The following is a 17,606-nucleotide window of genomic DNA, read 5'->3' as shown; positions in this document are numbered from 1 at the left end:
CTTCCCTCATGGGCGCCCGACCTCTTCATCATGGCGCCGCTGCCCCGCCGTGCCCCGCCCACATCCGGTTGGGCCGCGCAGGCGCAGAAGGGCCAGGACCGCCATTTCGTTCGGCGGGGCTGGGGCCGGGGCCGGGAGCGGCGGGAGGAGCCGCGGGTGAGCGGGGGAGGGCCGGGGGGGATCGGCGGGGCCGGGCCGGGGCTCGGGGGGCCGGGAGGCCGGGACTGCGCCCGCGGGACGCTTGTGTGGGGTGTGGTGGCGTGGGGTGGGCGCGTGGGGCCTGTGCGGAGCCCGGGACCGGCGGGGCTGGGGGCGCGCTGAGGCCTGCGCGGACCTCGGGGGTGCCCGGGCCCGGCTGAGGGGTCCGCGGGGCCGGCTGTGAAGTGACAGGAACCGGCGAGGCCGGGGGGGCTGGAGCTCTCACATGGACCCCCTGGATCCTCCCACCCTGCCCCCTGGGCCGCCTGTGAGATCTCCCACTTCCCTGACTCCTGGGTCACGTCAGGGACCCTTCCCCAGAACTGACCTGGACCCCCAGCTTGGGTGTGCCCGGAACCTGCTGGTTTGGGGGCTTGTGAGCCCACCACCATAGGGACCCCCACTCTGACCTCAAGGTCTCCTCCGAGAGCCATCCCCAGGACCCCCGTGGATCTCTGCTGAGACCCCCGTACTGTCCTTGACCCCTCCACCCTGACCCTTGAGTTAGGTGTGAGATCCCTCCCCAGGACCCTCCTTGTACCCTTACCCTGTGTGTGCCTGGATCTGGTGGGACCGTGGCCTGGGACCCCTGGGATCCCCACACTGACCTCCTGGACTTCTCTACCCCTCCTTGGACTCCTGTCTTTGGGTTGGCTGGAACCAGGGGTCTTGGACCGCCACCCTGACCCTGGACATCCTTTGGGACTGTCCTGAGATCCTGCACTTACCCTTGGACCCCTTCACCCTGACCTTTAGGTTACTTCAGGGACCCTTCCCCAGGACCCCCAACCTGAGGGTCTCCAGAGCTGGCAGGGCTGGGGGCCTGGGACCCTCGCTGTGACTCCTGCCACCCCTCTGAGATGCCCCATATTGATGCCCTGGACCCTTCCACCCCTCCCAGGATCCCCCCTAGACCCCCAGCATGGAGACTCTGACCCCAGAGTGTCCCCTGGGACTCCCCCTGTGGTCTCTGAGACCCCCACCATGACCCCATTGACCCCTTCCTCCTGACTCCTGGGTCACCTCAGGGTCCCCTCCCCAAGACCCCTTTGGAGCTGTCCAGAACAGGACCAGGGGCCAGAGACCTCCAGTATGACCTCTGTGTCTACCTGGGACCCCTCCACCCTTCCCAGGACCCCCCTAGACCCCCTCTGTGACCCCTGGGACCCTCACGTGATTCCCTGGACCCCCACCCTGTAGGTGCCCAGAACCAGAAAGGGCTGGGGGACAGCCAGTGAGAGGGGGGAGCCTTTTTGGGGTACAGAAGGACAGACGGACCTTTTGGAGTCTGTGGTGGCTTAGGGATGACCATGGACACAGAGTTCCATGGAATCCCGGAATGACTCGAGTTGGAAATGACCTTAAATCCCATCTTCCACTGGAAGGGGGTTGTTCCAAGCCCCATCCTAGCTGAAACACTTCTAGGGATGGGGCAGCCACAGCTTTTTCTGGGCAGTGCTGGAGCTGAGTTGTCCCTGGCGCTCCAGGGAGACACATCCTGGAGTCCCTGCTCCCGGTGCAAGGGGTGGGAGGGCCGGTGCACCGGGAGGGATGCCACTCTGTCGGGATCGCTGCACCCGGAATTCCCAGCTCCGGCTCGAATGAACCGGGAAGTCCCCGCGTCTCCTGCCGCTTCCTCCCGCTGGAATAATTGAGCGCTTCCTGCCCAGCCCCTCGGTTCCTGCCCAGCCCCTCGTGTGCCACCTCTCCCTTCCCGGCTTCCTTTTGCCTCTTCGGCAGAGGGGGAGCGGCAGGGGAGGCTGGCAGGACGGGCTTTTCCTGCTTTTCCTTTTGCTGCAGCGGAATTTCGGGACAGGGTGCCTTGCTCCTGATTAAAGGTTTCCTCTGCTGAGTGACCTGAGATGGGAGCAGGGCACAGACTGAGCCGGGGGTTCTGTGGTCGGAGATGGGAAACTGAGGCCAAGGACACTGGAGAGGAAAACGGAGGATGTGGAAGTTGTAGATGGATAGGGAAACTGAAGTTGTGGATGCTGTGGGTGGATGGGGAAACTGAGGCTGTGGAGCTCATCCCTGAGGAATTAGAAACTCCGGAGATCGGGGTTTTTGTTAAAAACGCCTCGTCAGAGCCCGCGGGTCGTTAATAATTCACAGGGAGCGTCTGGATCCCGCGGGGCCGGAGCGTGTCTGTCTGTCTGCACGCAGGGATGCGCCGGCTCCGCGGGATGCTCCAAATGGAGCTGGCAGCTCGGCTCGGGAAGCATGCTGATAGGATTTTAAAAGCTTGAATGACCTTAAATCCTGCGATGGCTGTCGCTCAGGATAAATTATTTATGTAGCATCCTCAGCTCCTCGGGAGCGGGCAGGAATGTCAGGCTGTGGAGGGAGGACAGGGTTGGAATTTGGGAGGGGGTAACGAGGATCTGCGGGTTAGGATGGGAAGAGAGGGAAGATAAAGGCGCGGGGGCGGGTGTTGGAGAGGTCCAGCCTTGGAAGTCGTTCCCAAACCGGTGCGGCCGCATTTCTGCGCCGACATCAGAGGGTGGAAATTCCTCTTGATCTGCAGTTCAAAGCCTCCCTGAGGATGAGGCGCTGCAGCTCGGGCTTGCAAATGTGAAATACAAATCCGCCCGGAGCCCAAATCCCCCTGAAAAGTGAGGAAATAGGCGGCTGAAGGTCACTGCTGCTGCCTGTCCTGCTCCAGCAGCAATCCCCCCGGGATGAGCGGGATGGGGGCTGCTGCTGGGGAGGGCGTTTCAATTCCCTCCACAACAAACAGGGACTTGAAAAATGCCTGGAAAACGTGGCATGTCTCTCAGGCTGGGCCGGATCTGCCCAATCCTGCTGCTTTTAGGGGACAAGAGGCAGCTGAATGTCAAGTTCTTGGGATTTAGTAATGTTTTGATCCCTGGGTTGACAGGGAAGTGCTGGTCCAAATCACTGCCGAGGCATCTGTGGCCGTGGTGGGTTCCAGCGTGTGGAACAGCAGCTGTGAAGCAGCTTTCCACAGGGTGACCTCGATCTGCTGATCTCTCCCTCCTCCCAAGGGACAGCTTTTCACACCTTGTTTTCCTCGTGCTTTGCTCAGAGCTTTCCTGAGGTTTGGTTTGGATTGGAAAAGCAAAGGCACTGTGTAAACCTGCCCCTCCTGCCTCAGCCCAGCTTTTATCCACTGATGTCTCTGGATTCAGCTCTTCCCAGGCACTTCCCCTGCGAGCGCAGGCAGCTGCCACTACAGCTTATGGAGCCCTCAGAAGCTCTGATGTGTCTTGGTGAAAAGGTCCTGGTAGAGAAGAACAAAGGAGAAGGGGTGCAGAGAAGTCGGAGCGTTGTTCACAGGCATAGCTTCTGCCAGGCATGAAGGGGTGCTGGGAGGAAAACTCCCCCCTTTTTTCTTTTCCTGGAGGATTTAGCTCCTGTCTCCCTAATCTGTATCAGCTGGGTCTGTCTTCTTGCACATGAAAGATGCAGGCTGTATTTCAAAGGCACCGTTCCCACCCGGAGCTCTCAGCTTTTCCCAGCTGTGTGCTGAGTTCGGGGCCTCTCGATTTTGGTTTTTCAATGTGACCTTTGCTGTTAATCCTCAGCCCGAACGGGGCCGTGCACCGAAATGGAATGACCTGTTTCTTGGGAATTCAGCTCCAGTTTATCCTCAAGCTGCTTTAGCTTAAACTCGTCTTTCCTCTCCCTCTTCTAGGTCAGAGCCTGGATCTGAGCACAGGTTTTGCTCTAAGGGCACCTTAGAGGGGAGACAGTGACTCATGATCTGTTTGTAGAAATACCCCCCTTGTCCTGTAGGTCCCTGTGGATTGTCCCTGTGGACTGTCTGGAGCTTGTCACAGGGTGTCAGCAGTCACAGAGAGACCCCAGCAGTGCTGGCCTGGCACGGGTGGCACTGGCTGGTTTGTGCCAGCCGACAAATCCCTGTTTGTCTGTCTGTGAGATGTGTTGCTGTCACAGGGGCCAGTGAGGGAAGTGTCACCCTGGGAGTAACCAGCTGGCACAGCAGCAGATCAGGGACACAACACGTGACATTCCCATGGGTCGGAAGGTGGTGGCCCTGGCATCACTCCTGTGCTGGCTCAGGGCTGTGACACACGAGCCCGAGTCAGGAGTCTCGTTACCTGGCGTGTTCCTCAGCTGGATCCCTGCTAATTCCCTCCGGCAGCTGATCCAGCATGACTGGGGCTCTGCCCGGAGCCACTCGTGCCACCCTGGCCCTGTGATCCCACTGCAGGTGGGAAGGAGCACAGGGAAAAGTGCTCCTGTTCCAACACGTCCCAGACGAGCACGTTCAGAGCCGTCTGTGATCCTGCTCCAGTGGGAAAGGCTGAGGCTGGATGGGTTTGCTGGGTGTTGTTCCTGACTGGAGTGTCCAGAGGGATTGATGGATGTCGGATCTTGGGTGGGAGGCCTTGAGCTTGGGCTGGGGCAAAGGAGCACCATGGGCAACTGGGAGTCTCAGGGACTTGGAAAATGCCATGAGATAAAGGGAGGAATGTCTTCCTAATGAAGCTGTAGCTGAGGACTTCTCACAGGGTAGACAGAAGAGATGATTTTAATAGAAAGGCAGTTTAGGTATTTATTTCTTTCCCTGAACCCCAGAGCCAGTGGTTTGCCTGAGGGCAGGGGAGCTGCTGCTGTGGCAGTCGTGCTGTTGCTCCCTGCTTCCCATTCTCACACCCTGGGAATGTCTGACAGAGGATGGACCTGTGTCCTGTGGGATTAGGAAGTTGTAGTTTATCTAGCAGGAGATGAGTGGGAGAAGGGATCTGTTGTTAATGCCTGGTACAAACCTGAGTCATAAAGGAACTTTCCCTGCAGTGAGGGCTGTTCCCGTGCCCTCTGCCACCTGCCCTGGAGGTCAGGGCCCGGAAATGGGAAGTTTCAGGTGTGAAACTGCCTTGTCCTTTCCTCCTGTTGATGGTGTGGTTCCCGTTAGTGACTGTGGAATACGTTTTCCTGTGGGAAGGACATCTGTGGCCCAGAGAGAGACATTTGTCCCCTGCCTCAGGGTCTGCCCTGAGCTCCTGGGACTCTCCATGTGGTGAGCAAGGCCTCCAGTCATCACATTCCTATTCCCTGAGCCGGTGCTATGGGAGGCCCTACCTGAGCTCTGCTGTCAGTGGCACGAGGGCCTGTGACTTCCCAGTGATTCAGGTTCCCCTTCCTGTCCCCAGTCCCTCTGTGTTCTGTCTCCAGTGCCGACCAGTTACCGGGCCCTGTGGAGCCCCGGGAGCTGTTCCAGGTGAGCCGTGGTGCCAGACAGGTTTATTCTGGGCTTCTGAGGAGTTGGAGCATTGCCAGATCTGTGCTGGGAAAGCTGGTTTCCCTGACTGCTTGGACAGCTTTGAGGGGGCTTTGGGGTCGTGGGGTGCAGAGAGACTTCAGTGCTCGAGGGTTATTGATGTAGGAGACAAGAGGTTGGGAATTCAGGGATGGGAGACACAGAACAGTCCTGTGCTACTCTGGCTGCTCTGGAGCCAGAGCCATCTGGCAGATTTGCCCTGGCCATGGCTGAAGAGGCCATGGGGTCATGTGCCAGTGCTGGGGGGTTACTGTCACTCTCCCAAGTGAGCAGCCCCCGGCTGCAGCTGGAGGAGCTGGATGGATGGTGCAGGATCAGCTTGGCCAGGTTTTGTCTGCCAGGTGAGGTGATTGTGTGAGACATGTCTTGGGTTTTGACTGCAGGGACCTCTGGGGATTTGGGGTGGGGATGTGCTGGCTCCCACCTCTGGGATCTACTGCTCCAGGGTATTGGGACAGCCTGGGAGAGCAGCTTCAGCTGCTGCTCTGCACGGGCACAGGGCACCAGCACAATTCCCCGGGGCTGTGTTTCACCTCCAGCTTTCCCCACTTCCTCCCTTCCTGCAGGCATGAGTGCCCAGGCCTGCCCCCAGCACTGAGACCCCGGAGCCTCCAGGATGCCGATCCCTCCTCCCCCGCCACCGCCCCCCGGCCCCCCGCCACCCCCCAGCCTCAGTCAGGTAGGGGTCATCTCGCTGGGCTGGGAGCTGGCCTGTCCCCACATGGGGCCACTTGGAGAAGGCTGGCTGTGGCAGGGGTGGGGTGCTCTGGGAGGTGGGAATGTGGAGCTGGGCTGTTCCTGGAGGGTCGTGGGAGGTGCTGAGCTGCTGCTCCTCTCCAGGCGAACACGGAACCGCCGAAGCTGAGCCGAGAGGAGCAGCGGGGCCGCGGGGCCCTCCTGCAGGACATCTGTAAAGGGACCAAGCTCAGGAAAGTGACCCAAATCAATGACCGGAGTGCACCCATCCTGGAAAGTGAGTCCCCAGGAGGCTCCTGGCCGCACGCTGGGCGCCGCCAGACCCTGCAGGGCGCTTGCCCATCTGGTTCCCAGCAGCTCCTCATTGGAGGAGCAGATAATTCCAGGCTTAACCTCTTTGCCTCCCTCCTTTCAGAGCCCAAGGGCAGCGGCGGCAGCAGCTACGGCTCCGGCTCAGCTGCCATCCAGCCCAAGGGCGGCCTCTTCCAAGGCGGCGTTCCCAAGCTCAGACCTGTGGGAGCCAAGGACAGCTCAGGTAATGGCCACTGGCCCGTGGTCTGCGTGGGGGTCCTTGGGGAGGGCCCTGAGCAGGAAGGGGTTTGAGGATCTCACTGTGTATCCCTGGGGATTTCAGCTGCTAAGAGGCAGGACCCCAAATCTCATCCCATGCATGGCACAGGCCAGCTGTGCCCTCCCTGAACCTCAGCCCCACACACAGACTTCTTGGAGGGCGCAGGGGTTTCGTGTGTTGCTGGACTCTGTGTGTTCACTGTGGTGGCCACAGAGTAGAGTGGTGAGAGAGGAGCCGTGTGTGGCTGTGCTCAGTGCCAGCTCCCTGTGTGTGCCAAACAGCCGTCCCTAGCCATCCCTGTGGCCTGGCCCTCCTTGGCCGTGGCTCTGTGGATGGACAGGGCACTGCTCCCGTGCTGTCCCCAACCCCTCACTGTGCTCTCCTTCCCCGCAGACAGCTCCACTAAACAAACACTACAAGTCCCTGGCTCCCGAGCAGCTGCTCCCAGGCCCCCCGTGCCGGCCAACAACAGCCGCCCTCAGGACGATGCCGACAGCAGCCGGGGCTCCCCACCGGAACTGCCGCGCACGCAGAGGCCCTCCCTGCCTGACCTGTCCCGGCCCGGCACCGCCGGTGGCACCGGCATGAAGCACAGCTCCTCGGCCCCGCCGCCCCCGCCGCCAGGACGCCGCGCCGCCGCCCCCCCGGCCCCCCCTCCAGCGCACGCCAAGGCCTCGCCCTACAACCGGGAGAAGCCGCTGCCGCCCACCCCGGGACAGCGCCCGCCCGGCAGCAGGGACGGACCCCCCGCCCCTCCGCCCATCAAACCCCCTCCTTCCCCTGTCAGCCTCCGCTCGGGCGCTCAGGGCCAGTCTCTCGCCCCCCCGCCTCCCCCTTACCGGCAGCCCCCCGGTGTCCCCAACGGCCCCTCCAGCCCCAGCAGCGAGTCGGCCCCGGAGCTGCCGCAGAGACACAACTCCTTGCACAGGAAGGCACCGGGCCCTTTGCGGGGTCTGGCGCCGCCGCCGCCCACTGCTGCCTCCCCGTCCCTGCAGAGCAGCCGCCCCCCGCCGCCGGCCAGAGACCCCCCGAGCCGTGGAGCAGGTAAGAGCCACTCGCACCACGGTGCCTGGGGACAGCTGGGGTGATCAGGGTGGGAGGTGACGGGCAAGAGTTGGCTTCAGGGTACGGTGAACCTTCTGCATGTGGTGATGGGGCCGAGCTGGGGCAGGAGTTGCAGTGCCATGTTTAACACATGTCCTTGGTCATATCCCATGACCATCCATCTCCTTCCAAGCTTGGTGCTGGCGGTGGGTTGTGGCTGGGTAGCTCCTGCCCATGCTCTCCTGGGGTGGGAGATGAGAGTGTGGGAGAGCATAGCTCCCCTCAGCTTCCTAAATGTCACTGGTAGGGTGCAAAAAGCTATGGCAGAGCAGGGAGAAGCCTTTCCCTGGGCGTGCAGCCCTCAGGAGTGTGTCCCCGTGGCTGGGACTGCTGTTGCCTGTGCCCCGGTGCCCCCCCGTGCACTCCTGGGCTCCCGGTCCAGACCGCAGCTCCTGCCTGGGCCCCTGCCAAGCCGCTCCGTCCTTCTGGCCCTGCCAGAATCCCTCCTCAGAGCTACAGCTGGGGATCTGCGCTGTCAGCCGGAGTGTAATTAGGCTAATGAGGAGCACGAACTGCCACGGAGCCTCTACGGGAGGCTAGGCAGGAGCGAGAGGTGGGTCAGAGGGGCTGTGGATCCTGTCACTACCTCGGTGACACTGCGGATGTGGCTTCCAGTCCTGGCAGGCAGCATCTTGGCTCCATGTGGAGCTGCTGCCCTTGGACTCTCTGGATTGTAGCTGCTCCTGGGATCCCTCTGGTGCAGAGGGATCTATGCTCACTGTGGGCTGGGAGCACGTGGGGCTGGAGCAGCCCCCGGGGTGGACGGTGAGCCGTGGGGCAGCAGGGCTGACTGGTCCCTGCAGTGCAGCTGGTGGAGGGATGAGGAATGCAGATGCCAGGAGCGAGCGGGAAATCTCCGGGCACGCGTAGGAGCATCCCTGGGCCGCGGTCTGGCGCAGCAGCTGGCCTGGAACGCTCCGGGGGATGTCCCTGGCTTTGCCCCGGGAATGCCGCGCTCGGCGCTGACCCCGCTGTCCCCGCAGCTCCGCCGCCCCCGCCGCCGATGCTGCGGAACGGAGGGCGCGACGCCCCCCCGCCCCCACCCCCCTACAGACTGCACGGCCCCGCCGAGCCCCCCAGCCGGGGGAAGCCCCCACCGCCACCCACCCGGACCCCGGCTGGGCCCCCGCCGCCGCCGCCGCCCGTGCGGAACGGGCACCGGGACTCCATCTCCACCGTCAGAGCATTCCTGGGTGAGTGGGACCCCCGCACGGATCCCCCTCACAGCCGAGCCCTGTGGCTTTGGCCAGGCTCTGCCAGAGCCCCCCTCCCTCACCTGCCCCTTTTGCCATTTCTTCGCAGATGACTTTGAATCCAAATACTCCTTTCATCCCGTTGAAGACTTCCCAGCCCCAGAGGAATATAAATACTTCCAGAGAATCTACCCCAGCAAAACAAACAGAGGTGAGGAGGAGGAGGTGTCCCAAATTCCCTCTCCTCTGTTGTGCCCTCATGGCTGGCACTGTCCTGTTTGTCCCTGCACAGGGTGGGTGGTGCAGTGGCCGTGCCCTGGGCCCTGCTGGTGTTCTGGGGGTGCTGAGCCCCATTCCCAGGGGTCCCAAGCCCTGAAGGCAGCTCTCTGTGCCGTGGGGTGGGGCAGAAATTTGGGCTGTGTGGATGCCCTATCCCACCTGCTCTTGGTTTGCCTGCAGAGCTCATTCCTGCCTTTGCTGAGCACCTTTGGCACTGGAGGGAATCTCAAAGGACCCCTCAGCCAGGGCAGGGGCTGGGGGGATGCAGACCCTCAGGATAAACCCCGAGCACCGGCACTCGGACCCGGCAGAGCTCAAAGTGCCCTTGGTGCTGCACGTCAGCGCTGCGGATCCCGGCGGAGACTCCGGGGAGAATGGGATGCTCGTTTATTTTTAGAGCCATGAATGTTTAATGCGGGTTTGAAAAGCCCCGAGCTCGGTGCGGCTGCAGCGGCTGCTGCCAGGCGCAAATCCCAGGCTCCAGATCTCCGCAGGGAGGTCGGGGAGGGGGGGGGGCCGGCAGCTGGCGCGGGGGTGTGGAGGAGGGAAAGCAGACGTGCTGGATCCGGCTCTGCAGAGCTCCAACAGGCTTCCTTGTCTTCCAGCTACGCGTGGGGCTCCCCCTCTGCCCCCCATCCCCAGGTGAAAGCGGGCTGTGCGGGTGGATTGTTCCAGAGCAGAGACATGGAGCTCCTTCCCCTTCCTCAGCCGGACCCCCCCAGCTCCCAGCGCCCCGGATCCTGCATGACGCACTCCCAGCCTCTCCGGTTTTCCCAGGACAAGTGGATCCCCCCCAGTGCAGCGTGCTCTGCCAGCCCCACCTCATCTATGCACCCCCCAGGAGTCAGTGACCTCGTGGCAAGCCTGGATGGGTCCATCCCTCATTCCTCCTCATGGATCCTGGGTCGGGATCTGCCTGGGAGCCGGGCACGGGACTTGAGGCCAAGCCGTGTGCTGGCTGTTGGGACCAGGGGGGCTCATGGAGGGGGGGCTGGGGTCAGGCAGGGAATGGACACGCTGTGAGACCCCCCAGAGCGAGGGGAAGCAGGGACGGGCCGGCAGAGCCTCGTGATCCTGGTGGAACCTTGTTATCCCAGCACAGCCCATTGCTTTTTTGCACAGGAGCCAGTGGAGGCAGGGGGGAACATGAGTGGGACCATGCAGGGACACCCCAACAGCTGATGGGGACCCCCTTTCTCTGACCCCACAGGGGGGGCATCTGCATGTGCCCCCCTCAAAACCACTGCTCCCCTGGCACTTCCCCCTGGGGTTCCCCTGACTCTCACTGCTGCCTCCCCCCAGACCTGAGCATTTTAACAAGAAAACACTAATTACATGTGCGGGGAGGGCGTTTGTGCTGGGTCTGGCACACCAGGGGGCACGTCGGGGGGCCCTGGGGGCCGGTGATGTTTTGCCTTACACTCCCTGTCTGACGGGGGGGGTCACACTAACGTAGTTACTGATCTCTGTACCATAGCAGGAAGGGCACGGGGTGCAGGGGGGCCACCCCTGCCAGGTGGGTTTTGGGCTCATTCAGGGGATTTATTTTTTTTTTTTTTTCTATGATGATGGACCTTCCCCTGTTGAGGCTGGAGTGAAGTGGGTGAGGGGTGAGTGGGGGGTTTCTCTGGAGAATGAGCCCCCCCCAGCGCTGCCCTTTGGGTTAAATAAAGGTTCAATACGGTTCTGCCCCTCCTGGAGTGAGGGGCCCTTTTAAAAGGGAACAGAGGAATTTGGAGGAGCTGGAAATTACATTTAAATAAAAGTAATAAAGTGATTAATGATGTCAAGGACACTGTGTAAGGGGGAGGTTCCCAGGAACCCCTTTTCTTTCTTGAGGTGATGCCCCGAGGGCTGGGAGCAGGGCACTTTGGCAGACAGGGTGGAGAGTACTGGGAGCGCAGTAAGAAGGCAGGATCGGGGTTGCTGGTGGCACTGGGACCACTGGGAAGGAGGATTGTGGGTACTGGGAGCAGGGGGAGGGGGGATTGTTTGGGTGTAGGCCCTGGGAGCATGGGGGAAACGCCGTGGGGAATACTGGGAGGAAGGGTGGGGAGTACTGCGAGCGTGGGGAGACAAGACTGGGCGGCAGTAGAAAAGCAATGTAGGAGGAACTGGTGGCACTGGGAGGACGAGGAAGGCTGGGTCGGGGGGTGCGGGCCGTGGGAGCACGGGGGGAACGGGGAGCGCTGAGTACCGGCAGGCGGACCACAGCTCCCAGCGTGCCCCGCGCGCCGTGCTCAGCAGTTTCCGCCCTGCCTCGGCTGCGCTCGCTGATTGGCTGCTCTGTTGCGGCCCTTCCTCCGGCCGCGGCGATTGGCGGCGGCAGCAGCGGCCCGGCCAATGGGGCGAAGGGGGCGGGGCCATCTTGGTCTGGTGGCGGGAAGTGCGGAGCTGGGGCTGATTTGGCGCGAGAAGGTCGGTGGGGGCAGCGGGGCCGACCCGGAGGGGACCCGAGGGGGCTTGGGGGGACATGGGGGGACCCGAGGGGGCTTGGGGGGACATGGGGGCCAGAGGTGGGGGGCCGCGCGGTGGGGACTGGGACTAGGGGGGCAGGGGATGGCCGAGACCCGCGGGGCTGGCGGTCTTTCTCACCTGACCGCTGTTCTCCTCCAGCCGTAGCCCCCGCCATGGCCAGCAGCAGCCCGCAGAGCCAGCCCACCATCGGCTTCCCCCGCACGAGGAGCGCCCGACGCCTCGCTACCCCCTCGGCCAAGAGTGACCCCGACGCCCCTGCTCTGCGCCCCTCGCCGCGTTCCAAGGCCTCGGGCTCCGGCCCGGCCACCCCGGACACACGCTCAGGCCGGGCCACAGCGCAGCCGCTGACACCCAAAGCGCAGCCCCTGAGCCCCCGCAAACGCCTGGGTGAGTCCCTCCGCCGGGACCCCCTGGGAGTGGCGGGGGGCACATCCCCCTTCTCATCCCGAGGGCTGGGGCAGACAGATGGGCCCAGCCCCCTCCGGTCCAGCTGCATTTGCAGCTTCACCCCCATTTCAGGAGGAAGAGCTGCTCCCGTGGGGTTTCTGGGAGGGGCTGAAGCATAAACTCCCCCAGGGAGAGTGGCCCTGTGTCACCGCCAGCTTGTTGTCCCCGCAGGTGATGACAACCTGTGCAACGTCCCCCATGCCTTACCTTGCTCCCCGGCCAAACGCAGCAAGGAGAACCGGGGCCGTCGCCTGCTCTTTGGGGACCCCTCAGCCTCCCCGGAGCGGCCCAAGGGCTCAGGGCCATCCCCACGGAGCGGGGGGCCAGGGACCCCCCGGAGCTCGGGGCTCAGCAGGCAGCACCCACGCACTCAGCTCTTCAGGCAGGAAGGTGGGTAGGGGGTGATGGATGGGATGGGGATGGGGTTCTGGATGGGATGGGGGTGCAGGGATGGGGATGGGGTTGTGGGTGGGATGGGGTGCAGGGATGGGTATGGGGTTGTGGGTGGGATGGGGGTGCAGGGATGGGGATGGGGTTGTGGGTGGGATGGGGATGCAGGGATGGGGATGGGGTTGTAGGTGGGATGGGGTGCAGGGATGGGTATGGGGTTATGGGTGGGATGGGGATGCAGGGATGGGGATGGGGTTATGGGTGGGATGGGGGTGCAGGGATGGGGATGGGGTTATGGATGGGATGGGGGTGCAGGGATGGGTATGGGGTTATGGATGGGATGGGGATGCAGGGATGGGGATGGGGTTGTGGGTGGGATGAGGATGCAGGAAGGTGGGTAGGGGGTGATGGATGGGATTGTGAGGGTGGGCAGGGCTGGCTGTGGGGTGATGGATGGGATGGGGATGCATGGATGGATGGGATTGGGAATATGGATAAGGGATGGTGATGGGGGTTGAGTTGAGGGTGTGGAGGAAAGGATGGGGTTGGGGATATGGGGATAGGGATGGGTATATGGAGCTAGGGATAGATATGAAGGCAGGGATGGGGATGATGATCAGCCCTGAGTCCTCTTGCTCCCCGTGCAGGTACCTGTTACCAGCAGGCCAAGCAGGTGCTGCACGCCGCTGTGCCCGAGCGGCTGCAGGGCAGGGAGCGGGAGACGGGGATGCTGCGGCAGTTCCTGCTGGAACACGTCCTGGGGCGCCAGCCTGGCAGCCTCTACGTGTCCGGAGCCCCTGGGACTGGGAAAACAGCCTGTCTGAGCCGTGTCCTGCTCGACTGCAAGGTGTGTGCCATGGCCGCGCTGTGGGGGCTGGGGGGCAGTGGGATGGGGCCAGTGTAACATTCCTATTCCTCACAGGACAAGCTGGCTGGCAGCAGGACTGTGGTGCTGAACTGCATGGCACTGGGCAGCCCCCACAGCATCTTCCCTGCCCTGGCACAGCAGCTGGGGCTGCCTGTGGCCACTGGACGGGAGCGTATCAGGAGCCTGGAGAAGCATCTGACGGCCCGGGGGCCCATGGTGTGAGTTCCCTGTCTCTGGTGGGTGGGGTGGGATTCCCCTGGATGCAGCAGCTCTGCTCTCCCTGCTTGGAGTGCTGTGAGGGGACAGAGCAGGGGTTGATCTGGGCTCTCCCACAGCCTCCTGGTGCTGGATGAGCTGGACCAGCTGGAGAGCAAAGGCCAGGACGTGCTCTACACCCTCTTTGAGTGGCCCCAGCTTCCCAGCTCCAGGCTTGTCCTCGTGGGTGAGTGTGCAGGATGTAAGAGGTTGCACTGCTCTCCTCTTTGGGGGGGGTTGATGGAGACTTCCCTTTGCAGCCCCCTCCTGCTCCCTCCTTGGAGAACAGCCCTCATCCTCCTCTTCCTCTCGCCCTGCAGGGTTGGCCAATGCCCTGGACCTGACAGACAGGAGCCTGGCCAGGCTGGGAGCCCACCTGGCTGGCAAGCCCCGGCTGCTGCACTTCCCACCCTACACCAAGGAGCAGCTCACCCTCATCCTGCAGGAGAGGCTGGGACAGGTGGGGACACAGGGAGGACAGAGTGGGGGGCCATGGGGTCCTCTGCCCACACGGGTGGCAGCACTGACAGCCCTGGTGCCCCACAGGTGGCAGGTGACCCCATCCTGGACTCTGCTGCACTCCAGTTCTGTGCCCGCAAGGTCTCTGCAGTCTCCGGTGATGCTCGCAAGGCCCTGGATGTCTGTAGGTCAGTGTGTGCCCCCAAACCCAGACTGGTCCCTGGGAGTCTCCATGGCTTCCCTGCACCATGGTGCTCGTGCCAGGGGTGCCTGCTCTGCCTGGCACTCAGGGCTGTCCCTCCCCAGGCGTGCTGTGGAGGTGGTGGAGCTGGAGGTGCGAGGCCAGACCCTGCTCAAGCCACTGCCCAGGGGTGAGTCACTGCTGCCGGAGCCAAAACCCTGTGACAGCTCCTCAGTGGGAGTCTGGGCTCCCTTTGTGGGACACCTCTCTCCCTGTTCTCACCTCCCTGGGATCCTCTCTCTGTCCCACAGGTGACTCCCCGGTGTCCCCTGTCCCCAAGCGCGTGGGGCTCCTGCACATCTCCCGGGTGCTCTCGGAGGTGTTTGGGGACCGGCTGGCAGGGGGGCCCCGGGGTGCCCAGGACACCTTCCCCCTGCAGCAGAAGGTGCTGCTCTGCTCCCTGCTCCTGCTTGCCCGGCACTCGCACGCCCGCGAGGTGACCCTGGGGAAGGTGAGTGGATGTGGGACCCTCTCAGGGCTGCACCTGGCAGTGGGTGGGTGTCCCTTGGGTGCTTGGCCATGGTGTAACCCCCCCCTGCCCTCCCCAGCTCCATGACACCTACAGCCAGGTGTGCCGGCGGCAGCAGCTCCCCGCCGTCGACCAGGCCGAGTGTCTGTCCCTTGTCACCCTCCTGGAGTCCCGCGGTGTCCTCGAGCTCAAGAGGGCCAAGGAGGCCCGGCTGGCCAAGGTACCGTGGGGTTCTGGGGCAGGGACAGTGCTGGGACACAATCCAGTGGTGGGGCAGGGCAGGATCTGTCAGCTCAGTGCTGGGACACAATCCAGTGGTGAGAGTGGGGCAGGATCTGTCAGCTGGGTGCTGAGCACACCCCTGTCCTCCCTCCCAGATTTCCCTGGCAGGGTCTGGTGACAGTGCTGGGACACGATGGAGTGGTGGGAGTGGGGCAGGATCTGTCAGCTGGGTGCTGAGCACACCCCTGTTCTCCCTCCCAGGTTTCCCTGATGCTGGAGGAGGCAGCCCTGGAGCACAGGCTGCAGGACACGGCGCTGGTGGGCAGCATCCTCACCCAGGGGCTGCACTAACCTCCCCACCTCCCACCAACCCCCTCCCCGTGGCCCCAAGGAGGATTTTGCTGCTGTGGCAAGTGGCTCCCAAGGTTTTGGACATTTGTCAAGTTCTGCCCTGGGGCTGTCAGTCCGGGATATTTTTATTAATATTTTAATGTAATAATATTATTAATGTTATATTGTAATTGCTGCATGATGGGAGCTTAGGTGGGAGGCTGGGACACCCCCAGCCCCTCTGTGGCACCCCCAGCCCTTTTGCAGGGAGTGGGGTGCTCCTGGTCCCCCTTGCCACCCTGGTGTGTGATCCTGAGGTCTGGTGTTGCTCCTGCCATGAATCCCAGACCACGTTTGCTCCCAACTCTTTCAGAGCCTTCTGGGGCTCTCTGGAACCTTCTTGACCACTCTGGCTGCAGGGAGAATCTTCCCAGTGCCAGCCCTGCTCTGGGTCTCAGTGCTGGCAGTGGCACAGGAGGGGCAGGGACCCCTGGTGGGCAGAGAACAGGGGGGATCCTTTTATCTCTTGCCATGAAATAAAGTCATTTCAGTTCACCTTTGTCTCTTGCCCCCCGTGTTTCACCCCTGTTCCCCCAATCCCTGCCTGCCCCATGGCTGTGGGGACCCAGCCCTGTCCTCCCCATCCCCTCTCCTGGGCTCCAGCCCCAACCTCAGCTCCTGGCCCCAGCTCCTCTGTTTCTGTTAAATAATGGACGCTTTGACCTAATTTTGCAGCTTCCTCATGGCAGGGGGGGCTGTGTTGGGGGTTCCAAATGGGGGTGGGGGAGAGTGGGAGGGGATGAGGCTCTGCTTGTGCCCCCTGTCCCTCCATCCCACCCTACCTCTGCCATCCCACCCTGTCCCCCAGGACCCCTGGCTGCCCCTCAGCAGCTCCTGGCCAGGGATGGGGTGCTACTGGTGGGGGAGGATGTGGTGTCCCCACTGTGCCTCAGTTTCCCATCCTGTGGGCCCAGGGGGTGGCCCTGCTATGTCCCAGCTCCACCCCAGCTCTGCCCCTGTGGCATCCCTGCAGCTCACAGGACACGGGGACATTCCCAGCGGCTGCCCAGGACAAAGACACAAAGGGGAGCCCGCTGAGGCCCCTGGGTGCCACCACAAACGGGGTGCAGGGCCAGGGGGCACCTTGGGGACACGTGTGTCCCTGCTGGCCCTGGGGAGCGGCGAGGAAACCGAGGCAGGGGGGGCACGGGGGAATGTGGGGGCCCCGAGCAGGCTCAGTCCGGGCTGCCGGCGCTATTTATAGCCGGCCCTGCCATGTGTCGGACGTGTGCGGCGGCACGGGCGGGCGCCGGGGTCAGCCCGGGCTGTGCCCGCTCTGGGCTGTGTCCCGGTGCCCTCACCACGTCAGGAGCCTGTCCCTGCCCCTCCCCGCACCGTCACCCAGCCGCTGTCACCAGGCTCTGGGACTGAGCCGGTACCTGCATCGTCCTGCCCGTGGGCTGCCTGGGGGTCCCCAGCTCCCCACGTCCTGCCCCAGGCAGTGACGCAGCCCCCCGGCACACGGTGACAGGGCACACGGTGGCAGTGTCAGGAAGGAAGCGCCTGGCAGCGTGCGGGTCCGCGGTGACGCGGTGGTGATGCTGGCAGGCATCCTTCTCCCTCTGTCACCTCGGTTCCTCCCTCTGTCCCCTCGGTTCCTGCATGCCCCTGTGTCCCCCCCGTGGTGATGGCAGAGGTGATGGTGGCACAGGGACACTCCCACATCTGGGCCACACGGCTGTGGTGGCACCCCGGGGTGTTGCCAGCCCTGGCAGTGTCCCTGGGGTGTCCTGGCTGTGTGCGTGGCGATGGGGACAGGCCCCCCTGGCCATGCCAGTGCCAGCCCCAGCCCCGCTCTGCCGCAGTGGATGAAAAATCGATGGCGCAGCTGGATCCGGGAGCGTGGGTGCCGGAGCCGTTCGTCACCGCGAGCTGCCGGCGCTGCGGTGGCAGCAGCGTGGCGAGGGGACACCCCGCGACACCCAGCAGCGATGTGCGGAGCCCGAGGGGCCGCCGGGCTCCTGTCCCCCGGCTCCAGCACCCGTGTCGCCGGTCCCCGCGCACACGTGCCGTGCCCACGGGGCCGGGCAGGGCCGTGCCGTGCCCGAGCGCGCGGCGGGGCGGGGGCTCGGTGTCCCCT

General features: G+C 63.4%; 2 protein-coding genes across 4 annotated transcripts; both read left to right on the top strand.

Moving 5' to 3' along the window:
• Positions 1-15: 15 nt before the first annotated feature.
• Positions 16-11,100, top strand: WIPF2 (WAS/WASL interacting protein family member 2). 3 transcript variants are annotated; one of them, XM_059869206.1, is made up of 9 exons: positions 84-156; positions 5,337-5,404; positions 6,031-6,143; positions 6,305-6,437; positions 6,576-6,695; positions 7,125-7,775; positions 8,819-9,028; positions 9,138-9,239; positions 9,913-11,100. In XM_059869206.1, exons 3-9 carry the CDS (start codon positions 6,081-6,083, stop codon positions 9,951-9,953), a joined length of 1,320 nt encoding a protein of 439 aa, XP_059725189.1. In that variant the 5' UTR covers positions 84-156; positions 5,337-5,404; positions 6,031-6,080; the 3' UTR covers positions 9,954-11,100. The 3 variants fall into 3 exon arrangements, with proteins under 3 accessions (XP_059725188.1, XP_059725190.1, XP_059725189.1); XM_059869207.1 differs by lacking the exon at positions 5,337-5,404 and having other exon boundaries at positions 83-156; XM_059869205.1 differs by lacking the exons at positions 5,337-5,404; positions 6,031-6,143 and having other exon boundaries at positions 16-156.
• Positions 11,101-11,656: 556 nt separating this feature from the next.
• Positions 11,657-16,021, top strand: CDC6 (cell division cycle 6). Its single transcript, XM_059869503.1, has 12 exons — positions 11,657-11,725; positions 11,924-12,172; positions 12,404-12,622; positions 13,270-13,469; positions 13,545-13,708; positions 13,826-13,932; positions 14,066-14,205; positions 14,292-14,392; positions 14,511-14,575; positions 14,697-14,896; positions 14,994-15,134; positions 15,398-16,021. The coding sequence occupies exons 2-12, from the start codon at positions 11,938-11,940 to the stop codon at positions 15,485-15,487; spliced, it is 1,662 nt and encodes a 553-aa protein (XP_059725486.1). The 5' UTR covers positions 11,657-11,725; positions 11,924-11,937; the 3' UTR covers positions 15,488-16,021.
• Positions 16,022-17,606: the final 1,585 nt, after the last annotated feature.

Source organism: Haemorhous mexicanus, chromosome 28 (genome assembly GCF_027477595.1).
Source record: "Haemorhous mexicanus isolate bHaeMex1 chromosome 28, bHaeMex1.pri, whole genome shotgun sequence".
Lineage (NCBI taxonomy): Eukaryota > Metazoa > Chordata > Aves > Passeriformes > Fringillidae > Haemorhous > Haemorhous mexicanus.
This window is presented reverse-complemented; position numbering and strand designations above follow the sequence as displayed.